This window comes from Halictus rubicundus, chromosome 4, assembly GCF_050948215.1.
Source record: "Halictus rubicundus isolate RS-2024b chromosome 4, iyHalRubi1_principal, whole genome shotgun sequence".
Classification (NCBI taxonomy): Eukaryota; Metazoa; Arthropoda; class Insecta; order Hymenoptera; family Halictidae; genus Halictus; species Halictus rubicundus.
Genome location: NC_135152.1, coordinates 4,673,382 through 4,700,297, shown reverse-complemented (window position 1 = coordinate 4,700,297; position 26,916 = coordinate 4,673,382). Strand labels below are relative to the sequence as shown.

Sequence of the window (26,916 nt, the reverse complement as noted above, 5' to 3'; positions counted from 1 at the left end):
TTTCTAAAAATTTCTATTTCATAGCCAAGGATTTCTTAATAAACTTTTTAATAGTAGCAACAGCTTCAATCAGTGAATCAATGAACCGGATCCAATAACTTAATGTAATAACTTCTTTTAAGATTATATTATACAAAAGAACATTTTTAATAAGAATCCACTTAGTTGTTTAACCTAATTTTTAAGTGTTCTACACACTTACATTGTGTCGTAAAAATTCGTAAATATTTTCATTTATTTTATTTTATTCTTTCATGCATCCTTGTCTCAAAGTGCTTTTAAATATCAATTTAAATACCAAGTGATAATCGTCGTCTTTCTGTGTCGAGTATACTCGTCGTAGCACAAAACAATGTTACTTCTCCCTGACGAGTATAGCCGTCATAACACAAAAGATTGTTAGGTTTTCATAACGAATATACTCGTCATGACAAGAAACATTGCTAATTCTTCACGATGAATATACACGTTGCAACACATAACAATACCATTTCTTTGTGACAAGTATACTCGTCCTAACGCAACACATTACTGGTTCTTCATATGCCGAATATACTCGTCTTAATCTTCCGGCAGGTAAAGTGTTCATCAATTACCTCCAATTTTCCACCAAATTTCTGGAGAAAGCACTAACAAAAATCTTTAAAAATCGATTCTTGGTTCCGAACGATCCCATATCCAAACTTACCCCCTCACAGTCCGATCCTCCCTTCAGTCGATCCTCTAGAGCCCAGAATCCCATCCATGGGACCTCATGGCAACGGATCCAGAACGGTTCCCCGTCGATCGCCAGCACGATGCTCTAGATTCTTCAAAAAGATTCTCCTTAACAGTCGAGCTGAACAGTGCAAGGAGGTCCGGTGGTTCCTGATGGGAGCGTTCATGGGTTTCGGGAGGAGATGGTGTTTGAGGAACGACGATGTGTCCACTTGGTACGGGGAGGGGGCGGTTAGGCTTGAGACACGGGGTTTTGGGGGGACAGACACTAAGTGACACTAACGTTTCTTTACTATATATAATATCTATATATAATATGTATAACTGGAGGAAGTACTACCGAATTACGAATTGGACAGATTGCTCTCGGCGCGATCACGCGACACGAAGAGGACCGACTACACCGGACGAAAGAGTCTGCCGATGGACGTTCTCCAAGGACGCCGCGAAACTCACCCTCTATTTATACAACTCTCTCGTTCTCGTTCATGCTATCTTTCTCTCTCTCTCTCTCTCTCTCTCTCTCTCTCTCTCTCTCTCTCTCTCTCTCTCTCTCAGATCGTTGAATAGCAGCGACCGCGATGACGATGAGGATGACGATGACCGTGTTAATAATATTAATAATAAAATAATAATAATAATATACTACTCGCGAAAACGTTATCTCTCCTTACAAGTGGTAGGCAGTCTTTCAACAGCTGCTGAACAAAGTTCGATAGGCGTGTGTGTGCGCGCTTGTCCGTGGTCGATCCTGCGTACCCTGGGTACCGATCTTCAGGGACGACGACGAGACGAAGTGAACCGACGACGACGTCAACGACTACACGTCGGACCGTCGACAGGAGGACGTGGGGGACCTGTCCAGGGGTCCTACAGTCCCGAAGGAGGATTGTTTCTCTGGGGTGTCGCGGCCGTTTGGAGGTTCAAGCGGCCAGGCCATGGGGCGTTTGGTGATGGAGAAGCGCTGGATACTGTTGAGCCACGTGCGCCAGTTGATGATGATGAGCGTGGATGTGAGGATGAACGACGGCGGTGGGCGGCGTGACGGTGCTCGATGCTCCGGCAGCGTGGGTGGGCAGAGGTGTTTGAGGTTGGGGCGCGTGCAATGTGTGCCCGTGGCCGGCGACCAGGGCCGCGTTCCCGGCGCCGGGCACAGCGCCGGACACCGCGCCTGCCACGGTACCGACGGAACTAACCGACGCAGCCGCTGAACCTGCCGATCCTCCGTTCGTCGTTCCGTGGTGATGAGGATGGCCGAAGACGACCCCAGAGAAGGCCACGGGTCACTGATGGTGCTTCGCGGATCCGTTCGCGTGGTGCGCCTGCGCGACCACGTGGTGGCTCGTGGGTGGCGCGTGCCCGGCATTCGGATGATGATGGGTCCCGGTCACCCCGTGGTGGTTCGCGTTGTTCGCGCTGCTGTTGTTGTTGTTGTTGTTGTTGTTCTGCTGCTGCGTCTGCCGTTGGGTGTTCTTCTTGTTCTTCATCCGCCGGTTCTGGAACCAGATCTTCACCTGCCGCTCCGTCAGGTTCAGGTTACGGGCCAGCTCCCACCGTTTCTGCTTCGAGACGTACGAGTTGAACAGGAACTCCTTCTCCAGCTCCAGCGTCTGGAACTTCGAGTACGGCTTGCGCTTCTTGCGCACCGTCACCTGACCGGTCCACTCCAACGGGTTCGAGGTGCCGCAACCGACGCCCATGCCGGCCACACCGACGCCGACGCCGACCCCCGCAAGCGAACCTGCGGGAAACAACGAAGATGGGGAGGAACCCCACATCACTTAACACAATTAGTTTGCCGAGCACAGACAGACTAGCTGAACAGCTAGAAGATTGACAAGTGGCGGTCTTCGATTTTTTTTTTTTCTTTTCGAGTTGGATGTGAACGATACGGTATTTACTGCCGAGGACTTCCGGTGAACGCTGTGTCCTTTTGCAGTTTTGAAATTGCTTAATCTGTACGCCAAACAATGAATAACACACAGCGTGTCCCGTTTGAAGTTTATTATTTCCCAAACTATAGTTCGTTGTAATAAATGATACATGCTCTTTTTTGGGAGAGACGTGTTATGGTGATCACAAATCTTCTCTATGCGGATGTGCTGCCGAGATTTCAAGGTGACCTCTGTTTTCTTTTATACGGAACTGTATGGTTTTGTTTACATTAGCGTGTAGCCTACCTCGAGATAAATTCACGAACCTAACAATTTCATCTTCCAAGGTCACTCAAGGTCATTTACAAACGTACAATTATTCACATGATTTAATATTGAACAATTTCGATATCGTCAAGAGCAGAGTATTAATATATTATTACAGCCACTGTGGTTGAAGCAACTCTCTTTCTTGCTCTCATCAAAAATGTCGCAACTCTAAACAGCACCGTAAAAAATGATTTTAAATCCAGTAGAATCGTTCACATCGCAACATATTCTTCACATTGGCAAATTCCATAGATGCGCAAAAATCTGTATTTCCCACACAGAATGCCCCACAAAAAAACTAAAATAATTAATAAATGTAAATTTTCCCCAAAACTCTGAATAGTCCAATTTTAAATAACCCAATATACTGAGTACTCTAAAAATGTGTTACGCCGTCAACACAAATCACACGCATTTATAGAATCGTTCATGTGAAAAAATCGAAGAACATGGGCCACATAAAAATACCTTAAAAAATCAACACATGTATATAACAGGTAACGGATTATTCCTGAAAAAGAATGAATCATGAATTAATGGGGTGAGCTGGTGGGATACTGGTTTATTTCTCTGGTCGTGGGTAGCTGCTGGTCGATGGTCGATGGTCGATGTTCGATGGTAAAGCTCATTGTGGATCGAGGTCCGGAGCAAGAAAAACGACTCTCGGCCGTACCAGTTCCCTTTTCCCGCGACTTTCGGAATCGATCTCGGTCCGCGGAAACGAGAGTAAATACGTTGGTTCGTTAGTCGACGTATCGGCCCGTAACCAATCCCGTTAACTTTTTCCGAGCGGAGTCACTCGATTGACATTTCCCGCGCGCGCTGTTCGCAAAGGAAACCGATCGATAACGAGCTGTTCGATCTCAGCCTCGATTCTTTCCTCGACGAACCGTTCCCGAAGGACCTGCTTACTCATACGAACTCGAAAATGCAGTATTCTGTTGTATAAGCTGCACCGAGTTTGGTTAAAATCTTTAAACTACGTTTGAATTGGCACAGTCACCATTGACTGTGTATTTTATTATTTCATTGTCTTCGGAAGGATTGTAGAGTGACTCTATTTATTTTATTTGGAATTTGTTGAAATTAAGACGAACAGTATATGGCTTTTAATTGCTTCAGGAGATTTAGATTTTGCTTAAAATCTTGATCTGCAGTCTATTAATCTCTGGAGTCCTCAATAGAGTATCGATATCGACCGGACAAGAAGAAAGTCTATAGGAAAGTCATTAGACGCCCGTCACAGTCATTTAATTTTTACGTAAACGGTTCGGTATCGCTGGTAACGGCTCGTTAACGTTTATACGAACAGAAGTCAATTAATCGTGTTCAATTCGTTCCGCGAACGATCGTATGCTTCGACTCATAGAGAAGGACACTGCGAGTGATGAATCCAGTGCCCGTTTCCACTGCCGATCGTAATTATAGATTCATTCATAAGAATATGTGTGGCAAATCCACGGGAATCTCTCGCTTTGCTCCGCTTTCCTAATCCCAACCGTGGAATCATAAACCGAGTCATTCAGTATGTAAAATATAATTAATACACGATGCTTTGGCTCCGAAGGAATTTCGAATCGGATCGATGATCGGTCTTCGATACCTTATTGGGAACCTCTGGTCAATTTCAAAACGTTTCGGTCATTCTCAATTGACACGTTAAACGCGGAGCTAATTTTGTCTCGCTTGCCATTTCACTTTTTATCTAAATTTAAATGCAAAATACGTCTGTGCATAAGTGAAGACTAGCTTACAAGTCGTACTTAACACTAGGTTTACGGAGCACTAAAAATGACTACTTTACATTACTTTATACAAATAACATGAATGTATCGATCAAAGTTTGTAGCCATTTTTTAAATAATATATACCCAAAGAAATCAATTTGTTAAATAATTGCTCATGGATGCATTTTTACAATCTCAATATTCGCAATTTAAAAATATTAGAATCCGTCATTTTGACGGGTCCCGTAAATCTAGTGTCAAGACAGTAAACATATATTTTAATGTTCTATGAATTATACATGTGATCTTGTAAATTCGATATCGTCTGTTCCCAGAGACTTAGGCTTTGAACAACTCCTAATAATAAATAGTACAAAATCAAGAATTATCACGAGGGAATAATATACTAAAATAATATTGAAACTGTTTGGATCAAGAGATCCACAATTACTTATGAAGACATATTCGAGGCTTTGAACAACCCCTGAAAACTTGGCACGCTACCGTTGCGCCACACCGACTCTTATGAACGAACAACCCCTGATAATAAATCCACAATCAGGGGGAAGAAGAATTTCCGGCCCTTTCAAAATTTCAACAAACCTCATCCCTTTCACCAGGACCACGAGTTTCCCGTCAGTAATTTCCAAAAACCGCATCAGCCGCACACGTGTTCCCGTGATCGTCGAAAGGGGTGGGTCCCAGGGGCGCATAAATCGTGCGAGCACGGATCTCCCGGTGGGATTCGATTCGCCGGTAGATTCCTCAGCTTCGAATCAAATCCGGGATGTCAAAATCCATGATTCCCGTTGAATCTAGTCCCGAAGCCACGTCCTGAGAGAACGAACCCGAGGCTCGATCCGACGAACTTGCAGAATTCATGCGGATCACGGAAAGAAGCTCGGTTTCGGAGGGCGGCTTTCGGGGGAGAAAACGTGGAAGACGTGGAAAATTCACGAGTGGCCGAGTTTTCTGGACGAAGATTGCGTAGGAGAGATCGCGGGGTCATGGGATCGTGAGATCCATGGCTGTTGTGGTTGTTCAAGCTCCCCCCTCCCCCTCCCCCCGAGCCTTGTCGACGATCCGTGCACAAGCATGGGCGCGTTGAGTTCGTCGCGACCAGACGATTTGATATAATTGGACCGGTTTTACTAACCGTCCGGAGAACATGGAACGGGGACAGAGGATCTTGGAAACGATTGTTCGTGCATGATTCGCCTCGGGTTCGTGTCGAGGATTGCCGAACACTGTTTTTGAAATGTGTGCGGATGCGTCACGGGAGTCCGCTTATTGTTCGCGGCCGGCGGTCTCTTGCTAGAATCTTGATGGTTGGCGACGCGATAGCTTCGACTTCTTGGCTGGCTACCTCGGTGGCCTTGGAAAATTGCAAGATTTTGTTCAACGTGAGAAAACTGCATTTTTAGCTGATTGCCTTGGCTTGGTCAGAAAGGACTCCCGTCTTACAGAGCTTGTCAAAATGTGGACGAATTGCTTAGAGCAATTTTGCTGAATTTAATTAACTATGAAGTCTATTGAGCTTTTTAGCGGATGCTAACCGTTCAGTGAACTACTTAGATTGCCGATTTTATGCATTTATGGCCAGAACGAGTAGGTGGAATTTTAAACAGTTAAATTATTCAGGAATGTCAAGACATTGTGCCCGATTTATTAACATTGTTAAAGGAAGAGGACATGTTTGTCTAGTTTCTATTTCTTGCAATTTTTGTAATACATCAAAAGCTACCGTCTACTGATAATTATTTAAATTGTTGTATTGATGTAACGATTACTGGACTTCCAATGCTGCAAAACAAAATTGATTTTAAGTCATCGATTCGGTGAAGTTGACAGTATTAACACAGTTAAAAATTGCAATACTGACGCAGTTAGTGTGCTTGTGAAGTTGATTATGAAAGTCCATTTAAGGGTTAATAAAACTGCCAAAAACTGCAGCTATATCTTAATTACGAGTAGACTGATGTAGACTGGTGACTTGATTATGAGTAGAATTATTTTGAATTCATTAAAACTGTTAGAGGAAGAAATACGTTTTTACGAAACTCCTGTTTCTTACAATTGATTCAAGCTATTTTTATATTGCATCAAGACCCGCAGTACAATTATGTCGCTCTCAATAATTGCATAACACCATTTTCCCATTCTCCTGAATCTTCTATAGCACAGTATTACGAACTACCACACGAGAAACTGTCCTTTCCATTTTTGAAAAAGCACTGGACAATAAGTGACGAGATTTCTTAGAGACTAAGAATTCAATTGTATTGCCAGAGAGATTTATGAAAACTGTTATAATAATAACAACGTTTCAGGGTCCCTGCGATGAAATGGAAATTTTTCTGAAGTTCATAAACGAAAGTAGTAGAAAGAATTTGTTACAGTGCAGCGAAGCAGAACGAAGAGTTCGAAGATGGTAACAGCCGGTCCGACTATCTTTAACCCAACAAGGATGCAGAGAAACGGCAGTGAACGTTAATCGCCTGCTCGGCCAACGGAGTTGCAATCCTCCACCTGCCAGCACAGCTCGACTACAAGCCCATCGATAATCTACACGAGCTTAATTTGTTGCTCGAGAATTGCTAGTCTCGTACATGCTATACTCGTCAAACTGCGAGTCGCTTAAGATATCCGAAAATACAGGTTTTATTTTACAATTGAAATTCTCTTACAACGAGACACGAAAGCAGCGAATAAATTAATATTACATACTGTGCTCGTTTTTTAGAAGCTTCAGGATCAACGAGGTGCAACGGAAATACGTCGTTGAAAAGCATTAAGCGTATCTGATTAAGATGTTACTGGAAATCGGCATTACTGGAAATGGTTCTTGACTTTAATTTATTAAAATAATCGCATAATGTATGTTTCGCGTATTCCGGTTGTAACCTTTTTTATGGAGCGTTGCGCGGTGTTGTGTTTAGGTGACATTTCTATCGCGATATTTTATTGCCCGGCGAATGTGTTGGGAGCCTTGTTCTTGAGGGTATTGTATTTTCGTCGCGAATTTATGCAACACTGTTAGACCTTTCCGAGGAGTTGGATACCCGTGCTTGCCGATTAGCCTTTCAAATGAATAAAAAATAAAAATTGGTCTTAAAATGAAGTGGAAAAAAAGGAATAAAAATACAATTGATTTGCATGAAACGTACTAGGAGCTTCGAGTCGAAGAATAAAGCAGGACTTTGTTTAACCCCTTGCCCTACAATATCGAAGATTCTGAACAGAGTCTAATAAATATGTATGTTATTAATTTCCTTTAAACCGAAATAAAATTCTATCTTGGCGTTGTTAACATATAGGCTCCATTTTTTTAGGAAATTACGAATTACGAAAAAGTTCTAGTCACTGAAACCGTCAAATAAATTGTAGTGCAAGGGGTTGAACGATTAAAACCACGATTCAAATGAAACGAAAAATATGTAAAAATTGGCCGCACAGGGTGCAAATTTTGCGTGATAAAGCAGGCCCCGAATCGCCTGTAAATAACGCTTGCAACAATTTTCGGTAAGCCAATAAGCACCGGTCGTTTTTTATGGAAGACTCACGGTCCGAATTTCATCCTTCCCTGCTCGCTTATTAGATCCCGTAACGTCTTTTCCTCTGCCTTCCGCCTGTCGGTCTCTCTCTCTAGTTTCTTCCCCTATTTCCTCTCCCTTTCTCCCTCTCTCTCTCTCTCCCTCTCTTTCTGATTCACTCGCCCCCCGTGTCAGCGTTCGCGCGCGGCTCGCTCGCCGAGAGAGGTATCGCGTCGCGATCGCCTAAGCGACAGGAATTTATTGCCCACTAAAACGCCGGAATATGCAAATGATTTAACAAAGGTCAGGATTCTCACGAATGTCAGCGGCGTGCACACACGCGGGTATACGTTGGCGGTGCGCGCACGGAACTGCGGAATAAATGACGTATCGATTCGCAAAGACCGGTGTGCGAGAGACCGCGGGACAAACACGCGGAGCAAACAGCTTTAGTATCGACGCGGGTAGCCTGGCTTCGCAGATATGATTTCTGACTAGATATCGCTCTGGACACGCTCGCTCGATCCACACGAGTCGGTTTGCACCGAGCAATCGATGCACCCGCCCGGAAGCCGACGCTTTATCGATGCATCCAGACCTCTATCTCGATCAACGTCCCCGCGACCTTTGCAGGAATGCGAAAATTATTTACTCGAGCTTTTCGCGATCCTGGAGGCAAGCTTCGAACGCCGTTTTCGTTTGGAAAGCAATTTTTTGGAGTACTCGGAGAGAATTTTAAAAAATTGTACTGGCTAGAATGTTTTAAAAAAATGTACTCCATGTGGTTCGAGTCTACAAGATTTTTCTATATGTCTAGGAAAGGGGTTGGAAGAAGCAGTTAACTTGAAAGCAAACTCTATGAAGATCAGGGGATGGGTTTTTTAGTAGATATTCTCCTGGATAGAATATTTAGCAAATTATTTATGCAGTGTTGCTTGGGTCTTCGAGTGTTTCTATGTCTTTAGAAAAAAGGTTGGAAAAGGGGTGGGTTTTTACATTAATGTAAATATTTTCTTCTATTATGCAGATTATCAGGTGCTGTAAAAATGCATTAAGATTTTAAGTCTAGGTAGCATCTACCGAATTGTTAATTTATTAACTCGCTTCAGTATCGAGCAAAGAAAAAATTAATCAAATCAATGAAAAGTCGTAACGAAGAACACAGTACACGAACCTCGTGAAAAGATCAATTAAATCAATCCTCGAAACAATACAAAATCTAAATGCATAATAAAAGAAGTTATCCTCAAAACAATATGAAGAACACAATGCACAAATCTTGTGATCCACCCTCAATAGTTAATCTCATCCAAGCACTGACTTTTGAACAATGTATAAATCTTCGACAGGAAAGCCTAGCTAGGAAGAACTTTGTATCGAAACAAATTAATCCGAGCCATTCTAGAGATACGGAGAAGGTATCCCTAGCCACTTGAAAACTCATTAACACTGTCGTGGAGTCGATACCGAAATCACGAGTCGCGGACTCTTCTAATCAGGTCGATCCGTAAATTCGCGTCGACCGCTAATTAAAGTTAGTCGCCGGAGAAACTCGGGGGGCGCGGATGATTACGCGATAAATTAAAAAGCGAAACGACGGCCGTCGTTTAGTGGTCCGAAGTGGTCTTTAAAAAGGTACGGCCGCCTTCCTGGGACAATGTTGCACGACCAGGAAAGATGCTATCTCGCTCCGAGGAATATGGGGATTCATAGTCCGGTGCGACACCACCTGTCCCCTGTCAGTGAAGGTGCGTGTCCACCGGGAGATCTCGTTCGCAAATTGTCCATGAACGTCAAGCTTCAACCCGTCTACCGTTCGGTATCGATGTCTTTTTTCGGCAGGACCTACTTCCCAACCTGTTCTGCCGATCTTTTCTCTATCTAATTAAGATCTGACTTTTTGGTCCGAAGTTCTGACTTCGTGACATCAGCAGACTCTCAAAACGTCTACTTAAAGTTTACATATTTGGAAGGTTCTGTTATTTAGTCACATTGCTATTAAAAGAATCATTCAATTACCTCAAATTTGCATCAGTTAAAAAAGAATCTCAAGTTTCAACTTAGTTCATTTCAACGCATTCTAATTACTTCATTCAATGTCATTCAGAGACATTATTTCCACAAGATTTCCAAGTACATTTTTAACGCAGAACAATCATACGAACGGCTTTATCAATTTTCCAATAGGGGTAGGAATCTAAATTATGATCCAACAAATCATCCCCTAGTAACATGATGTAATCTAGTAGCATTATTACTTGTAGCTTTTCAAATTTCTGTTTGACAGAGTTCTTCGTAAACATTTCAACAGGGATGGCAATTTTTGAAATCGTCAACCATAAAATCATCCCTCAATAATTTAATAACTTTTTCTAGAATTATTATTTATCTCTTTTGATATAGAAAAATCATGAAAACCTTTTTATAGGTGTTTTAATAAGGGTAGAAATTAAAATCGTGAAACAACAATTCATCCCTTCGGCGAGATTGACTAATAATTTCTTTTAAGATCATTATTTAAATATTTCCAAGCTGTTTCTTGTTAAAAAACAATCACTGACTGATGGCTACGTATAATATTAAGTTAGACATTGATTTTCTGAAATCTTTATGAGGATCATCCTCTATCCAATCATTTAAACTCCTAAATCTCTATATCGAACAATTGAACATTAAAAATTCATTTTCTCAGAGTACCACATACAGCTAAACCACCAATTGAACATTCTCTATCCAACCAACGAATACTAAACAATTCTAGAACATCCTGCAACTTCAACCCTGAAGACCACTTCATCCCCTAACAAACAACAGTCAATTCTATAGAAAGTTTTTGATCGACGAAATTTAAAAAAAAATGGAAGTTAGCTACCCGGCAACCCCCGCGCATCGTTAACACTGTCAGCCCTGTTCCGCTGACATTTGGAGCTGGCGGAGCCTCAGGATGGCTCCGAGGCATTGATGATAGCAGCCCAGCGGGCCAGGACCGACAAGAACGAACAAAGATAATGGAGCTGCCATCTATTGGGTGACGGGTAAACTATAGTCGGCGCTCGTATTCCTCTACTTTGTATGTATCGCACGCCTGCGCGTACAACCTCCCTGCCCCACGCATACGATTAAGCGGCGCGGAGCCGAACGGAGCGGAGCGGAGCAGAGCGGAGAGGATCACGCGAACGATATCTCGTTTATCGGGCCGAGCGTGCCCGTATGAGCAGCCCGCGTGTCTCGTATTTTCCTATTCTTTACGATTCCGGCGACGGACGCGCCTTTTCCACGAGCAGCGGGGGCCAATCGCCGGCAAAAATCTCGGCGTAGATTATACAGCCAAGAATGCTGCCTCTCTCTCTCTCTCTTTCTCTCTCTCTCTCTCTCTCTCCCTTCTCTCGGAGCGCGCTGTCTCCTCCTCTGATAAGAATATCAATAACGCCGGCGAGCAAGTCTGGAATTGTACACGCTCGTTCTGTGACCGGAAAAGAAACGAATCTGTGTGTGAAGATCTGTTGGAAATGCGGAGATTGCAACTTTGTTGCCGGCTCTGTCGAACCTTTGTTTATCACGAACACGAATTTGAGGATGTAGTAGTTCCCATTGCGATTTAAGCACAGCTATTGTAATTACTAGATTGTATGTGTTCATAACGAAAATGAAACACAAAATTGTGAAAACAGAAGACCTATGTGACGTCTGCAAACTCACAGTTTATTGAAAGATTGTTAAATTAATTTCTTATTAAAAGCCATAGTGTACTATTCATACATTTTCTTCTGCTAAATTGATTTAAGATTTCGTAGAGGAGGTACGTTGCGATAATTTTAACGAAACAGGTAAGAATATTTTTACACTATTTCTGGCTTGTTTAAACGATTAAAAGCGGGAGATCGTTTCTATTTCATTTCTGTTTCGTACAATTGACTTGGAACATGTTTATTTTGTAGAAAGGTGCGCGGTATAGTAAGTACGTTCTGTTGAATTGCGAGATTGGCGCGTCTGATTCTGGCAGGCTGATTCTACTTATTGCAAATAGCGAGGAGAACCTGGCCAATTTTCAGAGCCGACTCTCTCGAAATTGAAGTTTTGCTTGAGCAGATAATTTGTTGTGCTTTTGACTCGATTCTTTCTATAGAATCGTCCCCCGTTTGGCCACATCGCTAGATTGAAACTACCCCGCAGTTGCGGCCGGGAAACTTAGATCGTATCACTAAAATGTCGACGAGTTCAAGAAGTTAGTTTGTGCTTGATTTGTTGGTAACACGGAATATCTTCGATGCGAATCTATGAATTGTGTTTTAGCATAAAGAACTGCGGTATATTTTTTCAAAATTTTTGTAACATTTTGAAGCCGGACGATAAAGTTGGTTGCAAAACTTTGTCTAAATTGGACATCGGATCGAGAACTGTGTAACCTTCTTTTATAGCTTCGTTTCCCTGACCTAAACGCTGCGGAAACTTTTGACTATATCCAAGAACTATAGCAGTGCGAAAGATTGTGCCAAGTGAACGATTGTTCTCTAGAGCAGCGCAAACTCTGCGGGGCAAAAACAATTTCCAAAGAAAATGTATATGTACTACTAATAACTGATAATTGACAATAAATCATTTTAAATAACGAAACTATGGTCTACTCGTACCCGCATTATTGCCACTGACATTTTAACGATATTACCAATGTAATATTATCAATTCAGTATCGCTAAATTAACGATAAACCATCGACAATCGATAGCAAAGATTTACAGAACCTTCTAATATCCGAACGATTTTAAATTCCATTTATTAATTTTTTCCGTAAATTCCTAAAATCGCATTGCTTCCAGGTGTCACCTACTCGAAAATTATTTTCGATGATCGCTATCTTAGCAACCCAGTATAAGATCCTTCCTAGATCTAAGAACTTCACGGTTCAAATACTAAAGATATGCGAATGACTAGCTTCAGCAGAGTAGATCCTCATTTATGCGAACGCCTGATTAGTTGATGTAGATTCAACGTTGCGTGCTACAAGGTAACGTACCTCGAAGCCGGCGAGATGATCGATAATTTGCTACACTTGCAGATTTAGCACCTTCCTGTACATGTGAACGTGCTAAGCTCAACTGTCAGATGGTCTCACAAAAAATGCGAAGTGTTTTCAAAGATCAAGCACAAAAATTTAATCATCAGTCTTCTGCACATTTTCCTTATTTTCTACAGTATCTTAGGGGAGACTAGCCAAATTTAGACATCAACATCAAAGCATATTTTCGAAAAGGAACAATGGACTATGTTTCTTGGCTAATGGTCTGGTTAGCTATGTGTTTTACGAGAGAAGACAGTAGTGCACTATTGTTAGTCATGTTGGTAGACAATGCGTTGTAGCTTGGATGCGATCTAGACTCTGCTCCAAATTTAGCTGAACGATTAGGATTATAGCTCGCTTTCTCCAAACATCGACGAAAGAAGAATCCCTGCAATTAACGGTGATCGTGCGATTAAAAATTATACTTCCGTCTCAGCTACCTGTCTAGCAGCAGAAAAACACTTGCATCCTTATACTGGCTGTGCGGATTACCCATGAATGATAAACTAGGTCCGAACTAAAGCACCGTTCGAATCACCCTCTCCGACATAAAACAAATCATTTTCATCCCCCCCCCCCTCGCAAAATTACCAGACACTCCCAAAAATAGAACGGCAAGATAAAAGTGTCTATCTAACCGGAGTCTAGCTGACCTATCTCAAAATGCTCTTATCGGCTCTAATTTCGACTTTCGAGAGCCCGTCGAAGAGTTTCTGAAACTGGACCGATCCCTGGAGCAAGATAAAACGTATTGCACGATAGTGTGAATTTAAATTGTGAAATGCTAGAACAAGTGCAACGATTACGAGGGAGAAAGAGAGAGGAGATAGAAGAGGGAGGGAGGAGGAGGAAGTGGTAGACGACGACAGGGAGGAGAGGAAAGCGAGAACGGCCGTTAGTAGGAGAGAAGACTGAACGGCCGTGTGCGGGGGTCATGGAACGGATCAGCTGATCGGAGGCGCACGCCAGAGTTTACGAGTTACGGCCGCCAATAAACCCGGCGGCGTTCGTTGTTGCTCATGCGACGTTTCATGGGTTCCAGGGAGCCGAGAAAAGGACGCCGAGTGGGGACAAAAGAGAATGACCAAATACGTGAATGAACGATGACTCGACCGACCCGTTTATGCGACCGGGGGCCAGTTTTGACCCGTGGTTTTTCACGGTTCCCTATCTGTTCCGGAACTCCTAATGAATTCGGAGCACGGTCTTACGATTTCACACCTTGTACGACCTGCACCCTCTACGCGGCCGTTTTCAAAATCCAGTCGAACCAATTACTTGCGACTTTAACCCTCGTATGTCTTTCTCTTGAACCTCCCTTATGCGCGCAATCAAAGTGTCCCATCACATTTTGTGAACTAGACTAATTCTCATTTTGTGAATTAGCCATGCATTCATCTCGTGAAAAATGGTCATATGTTTTAGGACAATGTGAGAACCTATTGTTCTCCTTTTTTTCAGGGGTTCATTCTAACTTTGACTAGACACCAAGTATCTGTTCGGAAAGGGCATCGAAAGATTCCTGACAATTTTATTGCGCTTGCATGATCAGCAATTGTTGTTTCTGTACAGTCTTATTTATTTGCCGTTCGAAAATGAAAATTTACGCAAAGGTCTTTAACCCCTTGCACTCGACGTCTCCTCTAAGGCAGCACTAACAATGAATATACTGTAATTCAAAACAATTACCACAGTATTAAACATCTTTGTGTTCAATAAATTGCTAAATGTTCAACCTCGGTACGAGTAAATATACTCGATTTGTGGACAAAACTGACAAAGGTCACACATGACGAAAATATTCTAGATTAGATGAAGCGTAGATTGCCTACGCAAGGATCAAAAGAATATAGACTCCAAGTGTTTTTTTCTGTTCCCAAGAGAATATCCCGAAGAAACTCCGTACAACGAGACCAAGAAAAGTGTGCACCCCCTAGGGGGTGAAAGTAACGCTGCAGGAGCAGCGAAAGCGTTACACGACCTCTTCTGGGAGGCCTTGAACTTGCGGAGCACCCTACAAGGTATCGTTGAGAGCTTGGAATATAATCTATGATTGAACCCGAACCTTCTTACACATAGAAAGAAGGTGTACACGTCGCCCACCGACCAGCAAAGAAACTAAAGAAAGTTAAAATATAGGGGCAACCCTGCATGCATTTCTACTTATCTCCGAAGGATAAATTTCCAGTATCCCCCACAGCTCGTCGAGATCTCATTTAGTCATACTTAGACTGCGGATTTTATGCACATTTACGACAAGAATTAGCTGAAACTTAAAGCAATGAAAGCATTAGAGGATTTTAAGTACATCATAGTAACATTAGCAACTCAACAAATTGATTAGGAGCCGAAATGAATTTTGACTCAACTCCTGTTAGTTGGAATCGACATACAGGGTTAGCGTTTTGCATAAAGATCCGCAGCCTTGCTTATACCATACCGTGACACAGGACCACCTGAAAGGACGAAAAAGGAGTCTAGCCCGGAGTTGATGCTTACCTGGAGGTGGGTATGGGCTGGACGTGACGGGTTCCGGTGCCCCATAGTTCCTCAGACCCCCGTATCCGTCATGTGGGAACGCGCCCTCGGCGACCATGGCCGCGGTGACCCTGCCCCGGTCGTCTGCAGCGGACGGCGTGAGATAAGCTACGCCGGCTGGCGAGTGCGGATGATGATGTCCGGCCGTATCGACCGGATGATGATGCCTGGTGGCGGTGTACGGCGAGTAGTTGCACCAGCTCTGCGAGAAGCTTTGATGGCAGGAGGACACGGCTGGATCGGTGGCCCCGCTGGCCACGGACGACGATCCTCCGGTGGACGAGCTGGTGGTCGCAACCCCGGCAGAATTGTAAGACTTGTAATCGGTCGCTGAACCTCCGGTGGCCGCGGAACCGGCGGTTGCCGCGGCGGGCGACCAGAAGCTTAACGATCCTGCCTTCCGGTTGTCCCTGGCGGAGCCGGAGGTGGAGGTCGGGTCGGCCGCCAGGTTGTAGTAGGTCGGGGGATTGTTGCCCCCGTATGCCTGATGGTGGTTCAGCGAGTCACCCGCGGCCGCGGCGGACGAGTAGTGCGAGTCCTGCGGGTGATGGGGGCTGTAACTCCAGCCGCCTTGCGAGCCCGCGGAGGACGAGTGGGAATGACGAATGACGCCCGCTGGTCCAGCGGCGGGCGGGCCCGATGACTCGACGCAGCCGACCTCGCCGTACGATGACGCGGCCGGCGTCGCGGTCAGCCTTTTCGCGGGAATATGAAGAGGTCCTGGGGCGCTGTTGCTCGCGACCGACGAGGCGCTCGGCGAGGTCGAGCTGGCGCTGGCTGTCGGTGCCGGTGGTGCTGTCGTTGCCGAGGACGCTGGTACAGCGGGCGACGTTGGTGTCGTGGCCTGTTGATGCGAGCCTGGCGTCGACGTAGCCTGCTGTTGTTGTTGTTGTTGTTGTTGTTGTTGCTGTTGTTGTTGCTGTTGCAGCGAGACCAGGCTGGAGGCAGACGGCGGGACCGGTGGCGGGCTGTCCTCGTAGAGGGAACCGTTCATCATGGCCCACCAGGTCACCCCGGTGGAATTCCCCGCTCCGGTGGCTGTCCCCATCGGCGTGACGGAGCCAGGGTGGCCCACGCCGGAGCCGCACAGCGGCGCGGCGTGAACATTGTCGTACAGCGTCGCCGTCGAGCAAGCCACGTGATCGGCGATGGTGCAGATGGTGACAGTGGATTGCCGGTGTTATAACGACGACGCCCGGCGCGGCGGCGGCGACGTTGGCGGCGACGATGACGATGACGATGACGATGTCGGCGTCGACGACGAGCAGCGGGAACGTCGATTCCGTGGCAACGATCGGGCGGATCGATCGGATCGTGATCGGATCGAGCCGGTCCGGATCGACGCGATCAACGACGACGTCGATGACGATGTTGCGTGTGGCGATCGGTGCGTTGGTGCGTGTACGGCGATAGACGATCACCGCAGGAGGGGAGAGAGAGGAGAGGAGAGAGTAGATCGGCCGGGAGATGAGGAGGATGATGATGATGTATACGCGCGCGCGGAATCACCAGTCAACCGGGAGCCACGATCGCATCGCGATGTTGTCCGGCGATCAAGCGATTGCGTTCACCGGCGCGCGCCGCGTGTACGCGAGTCCAAGGACGAGCGTGAGCCAGGCAAGGTGAGATAGCCGAGGTGACGGTGTGCGCCTCGGACGTCGGAGAGGAAGGAGGAACAGAGAGAGAGAGAGAGAGAGAGAGATCAGAGAAACAGAAAGAGAAAGATAGAGCGTGTAAGAGAGGGAGAGATAGAGAGCGTGGGCGGTGGGAGAGAGAGAGAGAGAGAGAGAGAGAGGGACCGCGTTAAAACGGCAGTTTTTATCGTCGGGTTTACGAGGCCGGTCGTCGCGACGCGCGAGGCAGAAGAGGACGTAGAAGCGGATTCGCGGCGGTGTGCGCGCGGGTATCAAAATACCATGCCCCAAGACCAGACGAGACCGGACGAGGCCAGACGAAAGAGACGATCCGTGTGGCGCGGCGCGAGCGAGCGAGCGAGCGAGCGGGGCAATTTCAAAACGGCGAGGAAAAGAGGAAGAACGCGGGAAGAGAAAGAAGAAGAAGAATCATCGTGTGCCGAAGAAGAAGCGACCAAGCGTTGCTCCGTGGAATCGCGGAATAAATAAAGAAAACGCGTGCGGAACGAAGGCGGAGAGGAGCCGCGCGCGGTAGGTGGGGATAGGGAAAATCGTATACGGGTGCGAGAGACCGTGCGAGCGGCAGGGTTGCCGGAGGGAGGAGAGGGTGTGCAGCGGCGCGTCAGACAGGTGGAGGGGTAGGTGAGCAGGGGGGTGGAGGGAGACGGCACAGAGAGAGAAAGAGAGTGCGAGAGAGAACGAGGATGCGAAGGAGAGACGAAGAAAGGCGGCGGACGAGAACCGTTCGGGCAGGAAGAGGGAGAGAGAAAGAAGGACGGAACGAATGAGAGAGAGAGAGAGAAGGAGAGACGAGGACGCCCAGGGGCGCGATAAAATGCGTAGAAAATCCGTCGAGAAAAGGTCCATGCACCACCACCACCACCACCACCACCACCAACGCGACAAACGTCCAAAGACGACGGGGCCGAGGTTGATATTGAGGTTGTTGATGGGCCACGTGCGGGAACGTGGTCGGCGGGTCGTCCGAAAGCGATTCCCGGCGATGATCCAAATAATGCCAGAGAACGTCCCAGAATGATCCCAGAACGGCGACAGAGACCGGACGAGTCGGAGTGGTTGTAACAAATCAAAACAAAAACGACACAGCACCCTTTAGTGAACAGTCGCTCTCGAGCACCCTGCCGCGCGAGGGTAGCCCCGTTTCGGTAGTTGAACCGGTGCACAATTGTATATTATGTTAGCTGCTCTATTATCGAGAGTGAGATCGAAGTCCGCGATCTGTGTTAACCACACGGCAATGCGGAACGATCGGGAACGCGGCTAGAACATGTCGTCTGGACACTCGGCAATCGAGCTGCGGCCTCGCTCGTACGATCGAACGCGTCCCGTCGTCGTACGCACAGTACGACCACGTTCCTCTCAGTGCTCCGATCTTGCTGCGGTCGTCCCGGGCCGGGTCATGCTCCAGCTGCATGTCGTCCCGCCAGCTGCCCCGACGAAGGAAACCGTCACCCTGCTCATAACTTTCGCTGGATGCACACGCGACACGTCTTGATCCGCACTTGCTCTCCACTCGTCACCAGTTCCTTGTCACTCGATCAAAGCGAAACTCTTTGCGAAGTCACTTTTTCTCTCTCTCTCTCCTTATCTATCTATCGAGTCGACTTCTTATTCCTCTATCAACTGAACAACTTCGAGTCAACTTGAAAAGTCAACGTCAAAGAGCCGACAACTTCTCTTCGTGTAACTGATTAATCCTTTTGGGGGTGGGTCGAGGGTTGCAGAGGGTCTCTCTCGACGGGCCAGGAGAAACGTTCCGCTCGTGGTCGGACGGTTCCAGGTCCCTATAGTCCCCGTGTTTTTTTCCCTTTTCGGCCGGTGCTCGGTCGCCGAAACTCAGGTAGCGGAGGCCCAGGTGAGCGCGGGCCCGATCAGGTCTAGCTCAGGTAGAGAGGAGCCCAGTCGGTCCCCGTGGCTGCCGCGGTGAACACACACGCGCGATGTTTACACACACGAAAAGACTCCCTTTCTTCTCTCTGGCCTCGCTGAGCCGAACTGAGCGTCAACTGAGAGCTCTGCCCGCGGCTCGGACGCGCAAACGGGCTGAACGCGACTCGGGCGCGATCTCTCGGATCGTTTGCCAACCAAACCCTCCACGGACACGTCTCTCTCTTGCCCCTACCACCGAGCAACTCGGACTCTCCTCTACCCTGCCGCGTCCCTCATCAACGAACCTCTAATCTGCCCCTCTCTCTCTCCAAACCGCGGAGCACAGAGAACCGCGGAACGCGAGTCACGCATAATACACGCATCGCGCGAATCCTCCTCGAAAAGAATGCTCGAGTCCTGCAACTATCGGCAATTCTTTTTTTTTCATGAATCTGGTCCGGCTTTGCTAGGCAAGAGAGGACGAGCACGGTGGAGGATCATGGACGAATCGCATGTGCACCGGTTCCCTCTCCTTTCTAGCACCCGGTAGATGCTGAGGAACTGCTTCGCGGACCGTTTCGCGCCATTGGAGTCCTGCCGCGGATCCTCGGGAGGATGGAGTCCGACTGGGACCCGAGACTTTGATTCTGATAAGTCTCCGGTGGTTTCTACCCCTCTTTTATTCTTCATTTGACAATTTTATATAATTAATCAGTAGGCGTTCTATCGAACTCATTGGCTCTAAGGCACCTCTAAAAATTTCCATTTTAAGCAATGTATATATTTACGAAGTTGCTTAGTATTCAAGCGTTATAGTGATAAATCTCACATGTATAAAAGGAAGTACGGTGGAAATACTCGGAAGAAGTTTTGCAATTAAAACAGCTTCGAGTGCGATGGGTTAATAAACCCTGACAAAATAAGACAAGCCTAAAATACCTTGCAGCTACCTTAGAAAAGTAGCCCGCATTTCTAGTAGCCTAAAGGGAACCAGAACAACCCTAAGTACTAACGAGCGCACAGTAGTCGAATAAATTTCAACAAGGTGAATTGAAAATTAATTTGATAGTATCTAGCGTGGAAATATAGCGTTTGCAAGTCGAACAGGTTGCAGTAGGGTGAATCGATAATTTGTTTGGCGGTTCTACTATCTGAACGAAGCATTTTCAAATCGAACAAATTGCAGCGGGGTGAATCGATAATTTGTTTGGCAGTTCCACCAGATGCAAATTGTCCTCGAAACACCTTTTTACAGAACGTGGCAGCTGAATTCAGCGGGACAGGGCAGCGCAATTAGACCGAGTCGAAAGACGGCGGTGGTTTCCGTCGCGGAGACACCGCTCTAGACAAATAATTCAATAACGATAACAGGTAGCCGTTATTCGCCGAGATAATGGTGGTCGTAAAAGGTGCGCGCCCGCAAACAGGACAGAGACGCGGTTTAAGCGACGAAACACGGGGGCCGCTCCTTCGAGGGCAACGGGAAAGATGGACTCTCTCTCCGGGGAGACGAGAAAGAAGCGAGTCGCGAGAGCAATTAGCGTTTCATGGGCGCCGATAAATTTCTCGGTTAATTGACCGCGTGCCTCGCAGGGTGAAACGCCGGAAAAAACCGCGACGCGGCGGTGGCTGATGCCGCGAAACCTTTGCTCTTGCCAGGGTCTCTCGAACGGGGACACAAAGGATCCCGAGTATCGGAGGAATCGTGCTTGCACCTGTCGCTTGTAATCCACCGGAGTTTCACTTTTTAAAATTCGTTCAATTCACATTTCGCATATGCTTTCTACCGAGCTTGTACTGCTTGCAAATTGCTTGAAGCCGATAAGGATAATCTCGTTTTCATCCTGGTTAATTATGATTGCGGATGATGTTACCATGGGGGCGTTATTCGTAGCTGTTTCATAACTTCAGAAACCAAGCAGTGTCTCTTGCAATAGATGCAGACAATTTTTATTTTGTACAAAGATCCGCAGTCTACTAATAATCAACTACTATTAGAAAATCAGAGTGAATACATTCACATACGATGTGAAGCCATAGTAATGATTAGACAGCGGACCTTTATGCAAAATGAAAATTTTCTACCCGAATTGCAACAAACTGGAGCGAAATAGAAATTTATTTTCTTTTTTAATATGTTGAATAGGTGGAAAATAATATAACAGTATTTTCAAATTGTTCTTGCCGTTTTAAATTACACCTACTCATTTTTCTCAGAGATGCATAAAATCCACTAATGATATAAAACGAAGGTATGATGCGAGGTCACGTGAATAATATAAAAAGAGATAATTTCTGTCGTATGTGTCCTCGTTTCGACAGCTACTGGAAGGGTTAGGGTCCACGCGCAATGATCGAGGAACCTCGGTGTCAAGCGATTGACGGGAAGGATCGAACGATGAATCGGATGAATGGGCGATGGGCAGGATGAACGAGGAGATAGGAGAACGTTCTACCGGTATTCATCGCGATGTCGCGCGTGAAGGGAAGAATGGATGATGTCTCGTGCGTGCACGCACACAACCGGGTATCCTGTACGTGCACGGCCGCGCGGAACGCCGGCAATACGTCATGGCAGTATTGCAGTCTAAATCTCGGTACTTTTATGGGGCAGTAAAGTAAAACGGTCTGACAACAACTCCGGTGGCACATACGCCTTCCATCTGTCCATCAGGCGAGCGCGCGCCACTAGATCGCGCCACGCGCGGGACCTCGCGCCTCTTAATCGACGACCTGCGCTCGAATCAGCAGGAGAATGGATCAGGCTTATCACTTTGACCTTGATAACGTTCACGCTGTTCGGGTATTTCGATTTTTAATCGTCAGAGAGCTTGGTGAGCTTGGACGCTGCCTGGAGTCACGGCAACGTTGAGGATTTGGAGAGAATTCTAGGATGGCTAATTTAGGAGATTTGCAATAAATTTTGGAATGTACGATAAATTTGTATACAATGGAAGTATTTGGAAACTTTGAAAAATTGTAGGATATGTGGCAAACCTTCGAGGCTTACGCAAAGTGTCCACAAAACCGATGAAGCAGTTGAAGTCTGTGAAGAAGGACCTACGACAGAATTCTCAGGCTTGTAACAAATTTTTAAAAATCTCCGAGTTTCGAGCTTATGAAAAATGTATGGCTCAACGGAACTCAAATCTACGAAGAATTTAGGGCCAACGAAAAACTGATGGAATGTGTGGAAGATTCAGAAAGTTACTAAAAAATTCCAAACCTTGTAATAATCTTTGAGGACTGCAAAAATGTGAAGCCTATAAAAGACTGTTAGATCAATGAAAAATTTAGAATACTCCGAAAAATTTAGAGCCTTTCGGAACAAAATCTGAACGAATATTTCACTCGGCAATAATATTAGATAGCGTTGGACAAGTTTCTAGAAGTGGTTAGGATAATATATGGAGAAAGAGCAGAACACGGTTAAACTGTCAATCATCGAAACAGTCATTTTTCCATGTCCCAGGTTGAAAGATCTGGGCTCGTTAAACTAAGTTCTTGCGAGCCAATTGGCCCCCCCCCCCCCCCATTAGAAGCGTTGAACGCTGCGAAGTAATCCTAGACAATGTTTTGGGTGGTCCTCTCGAAGAGACTCGTCTTTCATGGGGTACTTGAAAGATCGTGTGTAGGGTAAGTTGCCACGATACTGTACCACGAGTCGGGATACAAAGTTATACACAGACACGCTGGTGAGAAACGTATCCCGGAATGTACTCCGCTTTCTTATTATTATGAAACAGATGGGCTGCAAGAAATTAAGTCAAAGAGGTACGAAACTTGCCACTCAATAATTATAGTAGATGACGTTCTCTAAAAAGCAGTATTTATTTTGAAAAACTGCAAACCTGGATTATTATTTGTCTAACTCTGAACTAGTAAACTGGAGTTCCTGAGACTCAATCAAATTTTTTGAACGGGGACAAAATTTGAATATCACTGCTATTTCAGTATCTTTCGGTAAAAGTCAAGACTTTTCCAAATGAATAAAAATGTATGATTCTGTAAAAACTGCACGATTTAGTAAAGAGTTCAATAAAATACAGAGCATTTGTTTTCGATTCTAGCAATTAAAGCCCCTCAATCGTCAGGATAACGCGCAGGACAATAACTAATTAATCCTAACTGTTCTAAATGAAGAAATGAAGTGTCCGAGGCCGAACACCTAACGGGTCCCCTATTATTTTAATCGTCGGTGAAAAAGTACGAGCAGTTATTCTTTTTTTGTCCGGCGAATCGTTCTGAATGAAACCGTGCGAGGTTGAACTTGAGACGCACAATTTATGGCGTCGATGAGAGGTGGCTGAACTTGAGACCGATATATAAACGACCCTCGCGCGCGTTGTGTAATTGATCCATTAACGGGTTTTTTATTGGCGCAATAACGCGCCGGCCAGAGGAATCTATAAATTTCCGTCGGAATTCTGTCGTTCGCCAATTCCTGCGCTCGCGAGAGAAGCGTATATCGATAAGCGGGATCGTTCCTCGTAATCCAGGACGAGCGATCGACCTCGAATATCGAGAAGGGAAGAAAACTTTTATCGTCCCTCGGCGTTTCGCGAAGCCCCGTGAACCCTTGCGATCTTATGAGCAAATTTCGACGGGGAGCTACCGAACTTTTTTAACGGCTCTCTGTTGCCAAAGGGACGTTTCCAAAAATGAAACTGTTTCTGCTAAAAATAGAGGACCTGGTAGCAATAACTGTAATTGGATTGCGGATTTTTATAGTGAAAATTTTCAAACATGAAACCTTTCGGATTGCAGAGGAAATTTTTCTTTCGTTCCGATTTTGAAGTGGTTTACAAGAACGGGAATTCGAGTGAAGAATCGAAGAAGAATTTGCAATTGGCAAATAATGGGGAAACTAGAAAAAAAAATCGATATTTTGAGCTTCGACGAACGACTTCCGGGTCAGACGGAAGAGAACGAAGTCCTCGCGATAATGACCGCCATTTATTGATACTAACTGCATTCGGTATTCTCATTGAACAATTACGACCATTGGGAAGAAGAGAACAAGCTCGGAAAGGATCGGAGTCCTACGAAAAAGGGGTTTCGAAGAAAGGGAGTGTAAATAGCACGCGCATTAAGTTTACGAGCTGATCTTAACCGGTAATCGACTAGTATTTTTCATAGTTAACGCGCAAACAAATTTCAGAGTGCGTGGGTCCGGGGGTTTGCTAATTAACAGTGAATTAGAGGGAATACGCGAAGAAGATTGGCTTATAACGGTTGGATGTCGCAGGTTTATTAGCGTTTCCCGGAATAATGGGCACGATAATTCGCTCATTAGCGCGCAAATAATGAGTCGGATCGGCGAACGATCCGTGTACACGTGGTGATCGTGACCAGGAACACGGGTGAGAGCCTGTCTCTCTTCTCCTCTCCTCTCCTCCCGGAAACAGGAGCGCGATAAATCGCGGAGGAGGCGCGAGCCACCTGACGTTTGTTGTACAGGCGACGCGATCATGAATGGACTTTATAGCGACCCGCCCATTTATAGGTAGTATGCGCGGTTTAGTGGCTATGGGTTTTAGTGCGACGCAGTTGTATACAATCCTCTGTTTACGGCGAGTACGTATACACCCTGGGAAACGGCCCGCTTATCGGCGGATTTTTCGTTCGAGATTTCGAGGTCGGAATTAACCCGGCGAGATTTCCAACCGGCCACTCGTCAGACAATGAGATTTCATGAATATATTCTCGGGTAATTATTCGGTAATGTCACTGTGCTCTTCTCGTATTCGAGTACTATTATTCACGGGTGAAAATTATCTTCGATCCCCGAAGAGTTTTCTTCAGATTTTGGTTTTGCTTCAGTTTCTGTAGGGGTGAGTATTAATGTTGATCTTTCTTTGCGTTTTCTTTAGGGGTGGAAACTACTCCTGATCTTCTTGAAGGTCTCCTAGAATTTTAGTTGTGTTCGCTATTTTTTGGAGGGTGGAAATTACCCTTGATCTTGTCGATGTTCTCTCGAGATTTTGGTTTTTGCTCCGATTTTGCGTAGGGGCAAAAACCAGCCTTGATCGTCTTGATGTTCTCCTGAAATTTTAGTTTTGTTCGCAGTTTTTTAGGGGTGGAAACTACCCTTAATCTTGTTGATGAACTGTCGAGATTTTGTTTTCGTTCTCATTTTGTGTAGGGCTGAGAACAACTCTTCATCTTCTTCATATTTTCTTGAGATTTTAATTTTGTTCTCATTTTATTTAGGGATGCGAACACTCGATCTTATTGAAGTTGTTTTCAAATTCTAGTCTTGTTTTCCTGAAACTTCGTTTTAGTTCTTCTTTGACGGATTTGTGATTTTGTGAGCATTTGATGGATTTGTTTGATTATAATCAATTGCTTGATTGCCAAGTGTCACTTTTAAGAGCATGTTCTAGCCGCGACATGGTTGTTTTGTTTGATTTTTGATTACTCGATGGTACAGACTATTTCTGAATTTTCGTGTATTGAAGTGAATATAGTTTGAAAATGGTTTGAGAAAAGTGAAAAGGGATTGCAACTCACCTTGTATACCGGCCAGTGTTCCCGGCTGGAACACGCGGGAAAGCCTGGAACATTAACGAATAATGTTAGCAGCCCATACACAAGTGTAGAATATTTTTAAAAAATTGTTGCTGTCGATTTTACTGAAACTTTTCTAAAATTAATTTCTGTGTTTAAGGGAAGACTATTTGAGATTACAATTGTAAGACATAATTTTTCTTTTTTAATACTTATTGTCAGTAAATGGACGCTTTTGGTGATTGTATTGATGTTAATGATTACCTCCATTTAATTAGTTGTTCGTCAAATTTTTTGAACATATTTTTAATGGTATTTTATCTAGATTCATTGATTTTCTTATTGCATCCGATTAAACAGCCTTCAATTGAATATAATCACCAGGAGCTGTGTAGCCAGATGATGCCTCTAAAATGCTGGGTCGAAATGGACCCAGGCCTCCCCATCTAAGTATTAACATATAATAGTTCTGATAAGATAAGGTCATTCGCACAAAATAATATTGTTGGAAAATTTTTAGAATTTCCAAAATCTTTTTGGAGGCTGAATGTGGGACCACGATTGAAACTTAATGATAAATACTTGATGAAACTTGTGAAATGCTGAGTCAGTATGGACCTAGGCCCTGCCATCCAAACATTAACATGTAATAATTCTTATGTTTTCATATAATATAGTTTGTACAAAGGAGTATAATTGTATGATATTTTTAGTGACGAATTTTTTTTTTGATTGTGGTTGAATGATTGTCGTGGGGCGATTAATAATAGATTAATTACCTGCTGCACAGCTCGAAGGGGCGGAACGTCTTCTCCACGGCGCCGTACACTTTGAGGCCTTTTATTTACTGGTCCACGAAGAAAAACATCAGCCTGAAGCAGAAAAAGCGATGGCGGATTAAACGGACCGATTGCCGATATGGTGTACCATAACGCATCGCCGTGTCACCCTGATTTTATGTAAGCTTTTGTGCTTGATATCGCGGCAGGTATAAAGTCCCGTATCATGTTCACCGGTTAATGGACTCGGGACTCATGTTCTTTGCCATGGTACTTTAGAAAACGAGCTTTCATCTCATGAGCCTCCATATTTTTTCCTTATCGC

General features: G+C 45.2%; 1 protein-coding gene across 3 annotated transcripts; it reads right to left on the bottom strand.

Annotated features, from left to right (window-relative positions):
* Positions 1-313: 313 nt before the first annotated feature.
* Positions 314-26,684, bottom strand: LOC143353247 (uncharacterized). Of its 3 annotated transcripts, none has more exons than XM_076786415.1 (4): positions 26,592-26,684; positions 25,816-25,859; positions 15,740-16,816; positions 314-2,497 (listed from the first exon to the last, which is right to left on the bottom strand). In XM_076786415.1, the coding sequence occupies exons 3-4, from the start codon at positions 16,773-16,775 to the stop codon at positions 2,001-2,003; spliced, it is 1,533 nt and encodes a 510-aa protein (XP_076642530.1). In that variant the 5' UTR covers positions 16,776-16,816; positions 25,816-25,859; positions 26,592-26,684; the 3' UTR covers positions 314-2,000. The 3 variants fall into 3 exon arrangements, with proteins under 3 accessions (XP_076642530.1, XP_076642528.1, XP_076642529.1); XM_076786413.1 differs by lacking the exon at positions 26,592-26,684 and adding an exon at positions 26,077-26,129; XM_076786414.1 differs by lacking the exon at positions 26,592-26,684 and adding an exon at positions 26,077-26,129 and having other exon boundaries at positions 314-2,458.
* Positions 26,685-26,916: the final 232 nt, after the last annotated feature.

What these genes read in the sequence shown, in the direction of transcription:
- LOC143353247 (XM_076786413.1), bottom strand. Translation starts at nt 26,114, where the DNA reads ATGTTCAAAAAATTTGACGAACAACTAATTAAATGGAG. An exon ending in AACACTGGCCGGTATACAAG is followed by an intron (nt 16,817 to 25,815) that starts GTGAGTTGCAAT and finishes CGATGGGGACAG; the next exon opens with CCACCGGAGCGGGGAATTCC. An exon ending in CAGCCCATACCCACCTCCAG is followed by an intron (nt 2,498 to 15,739) that starts GTAAGCATCAAC and finishes AATTGTGTTAAG; the next exon opens with TGATGTGGGGTTCCTCCCCA.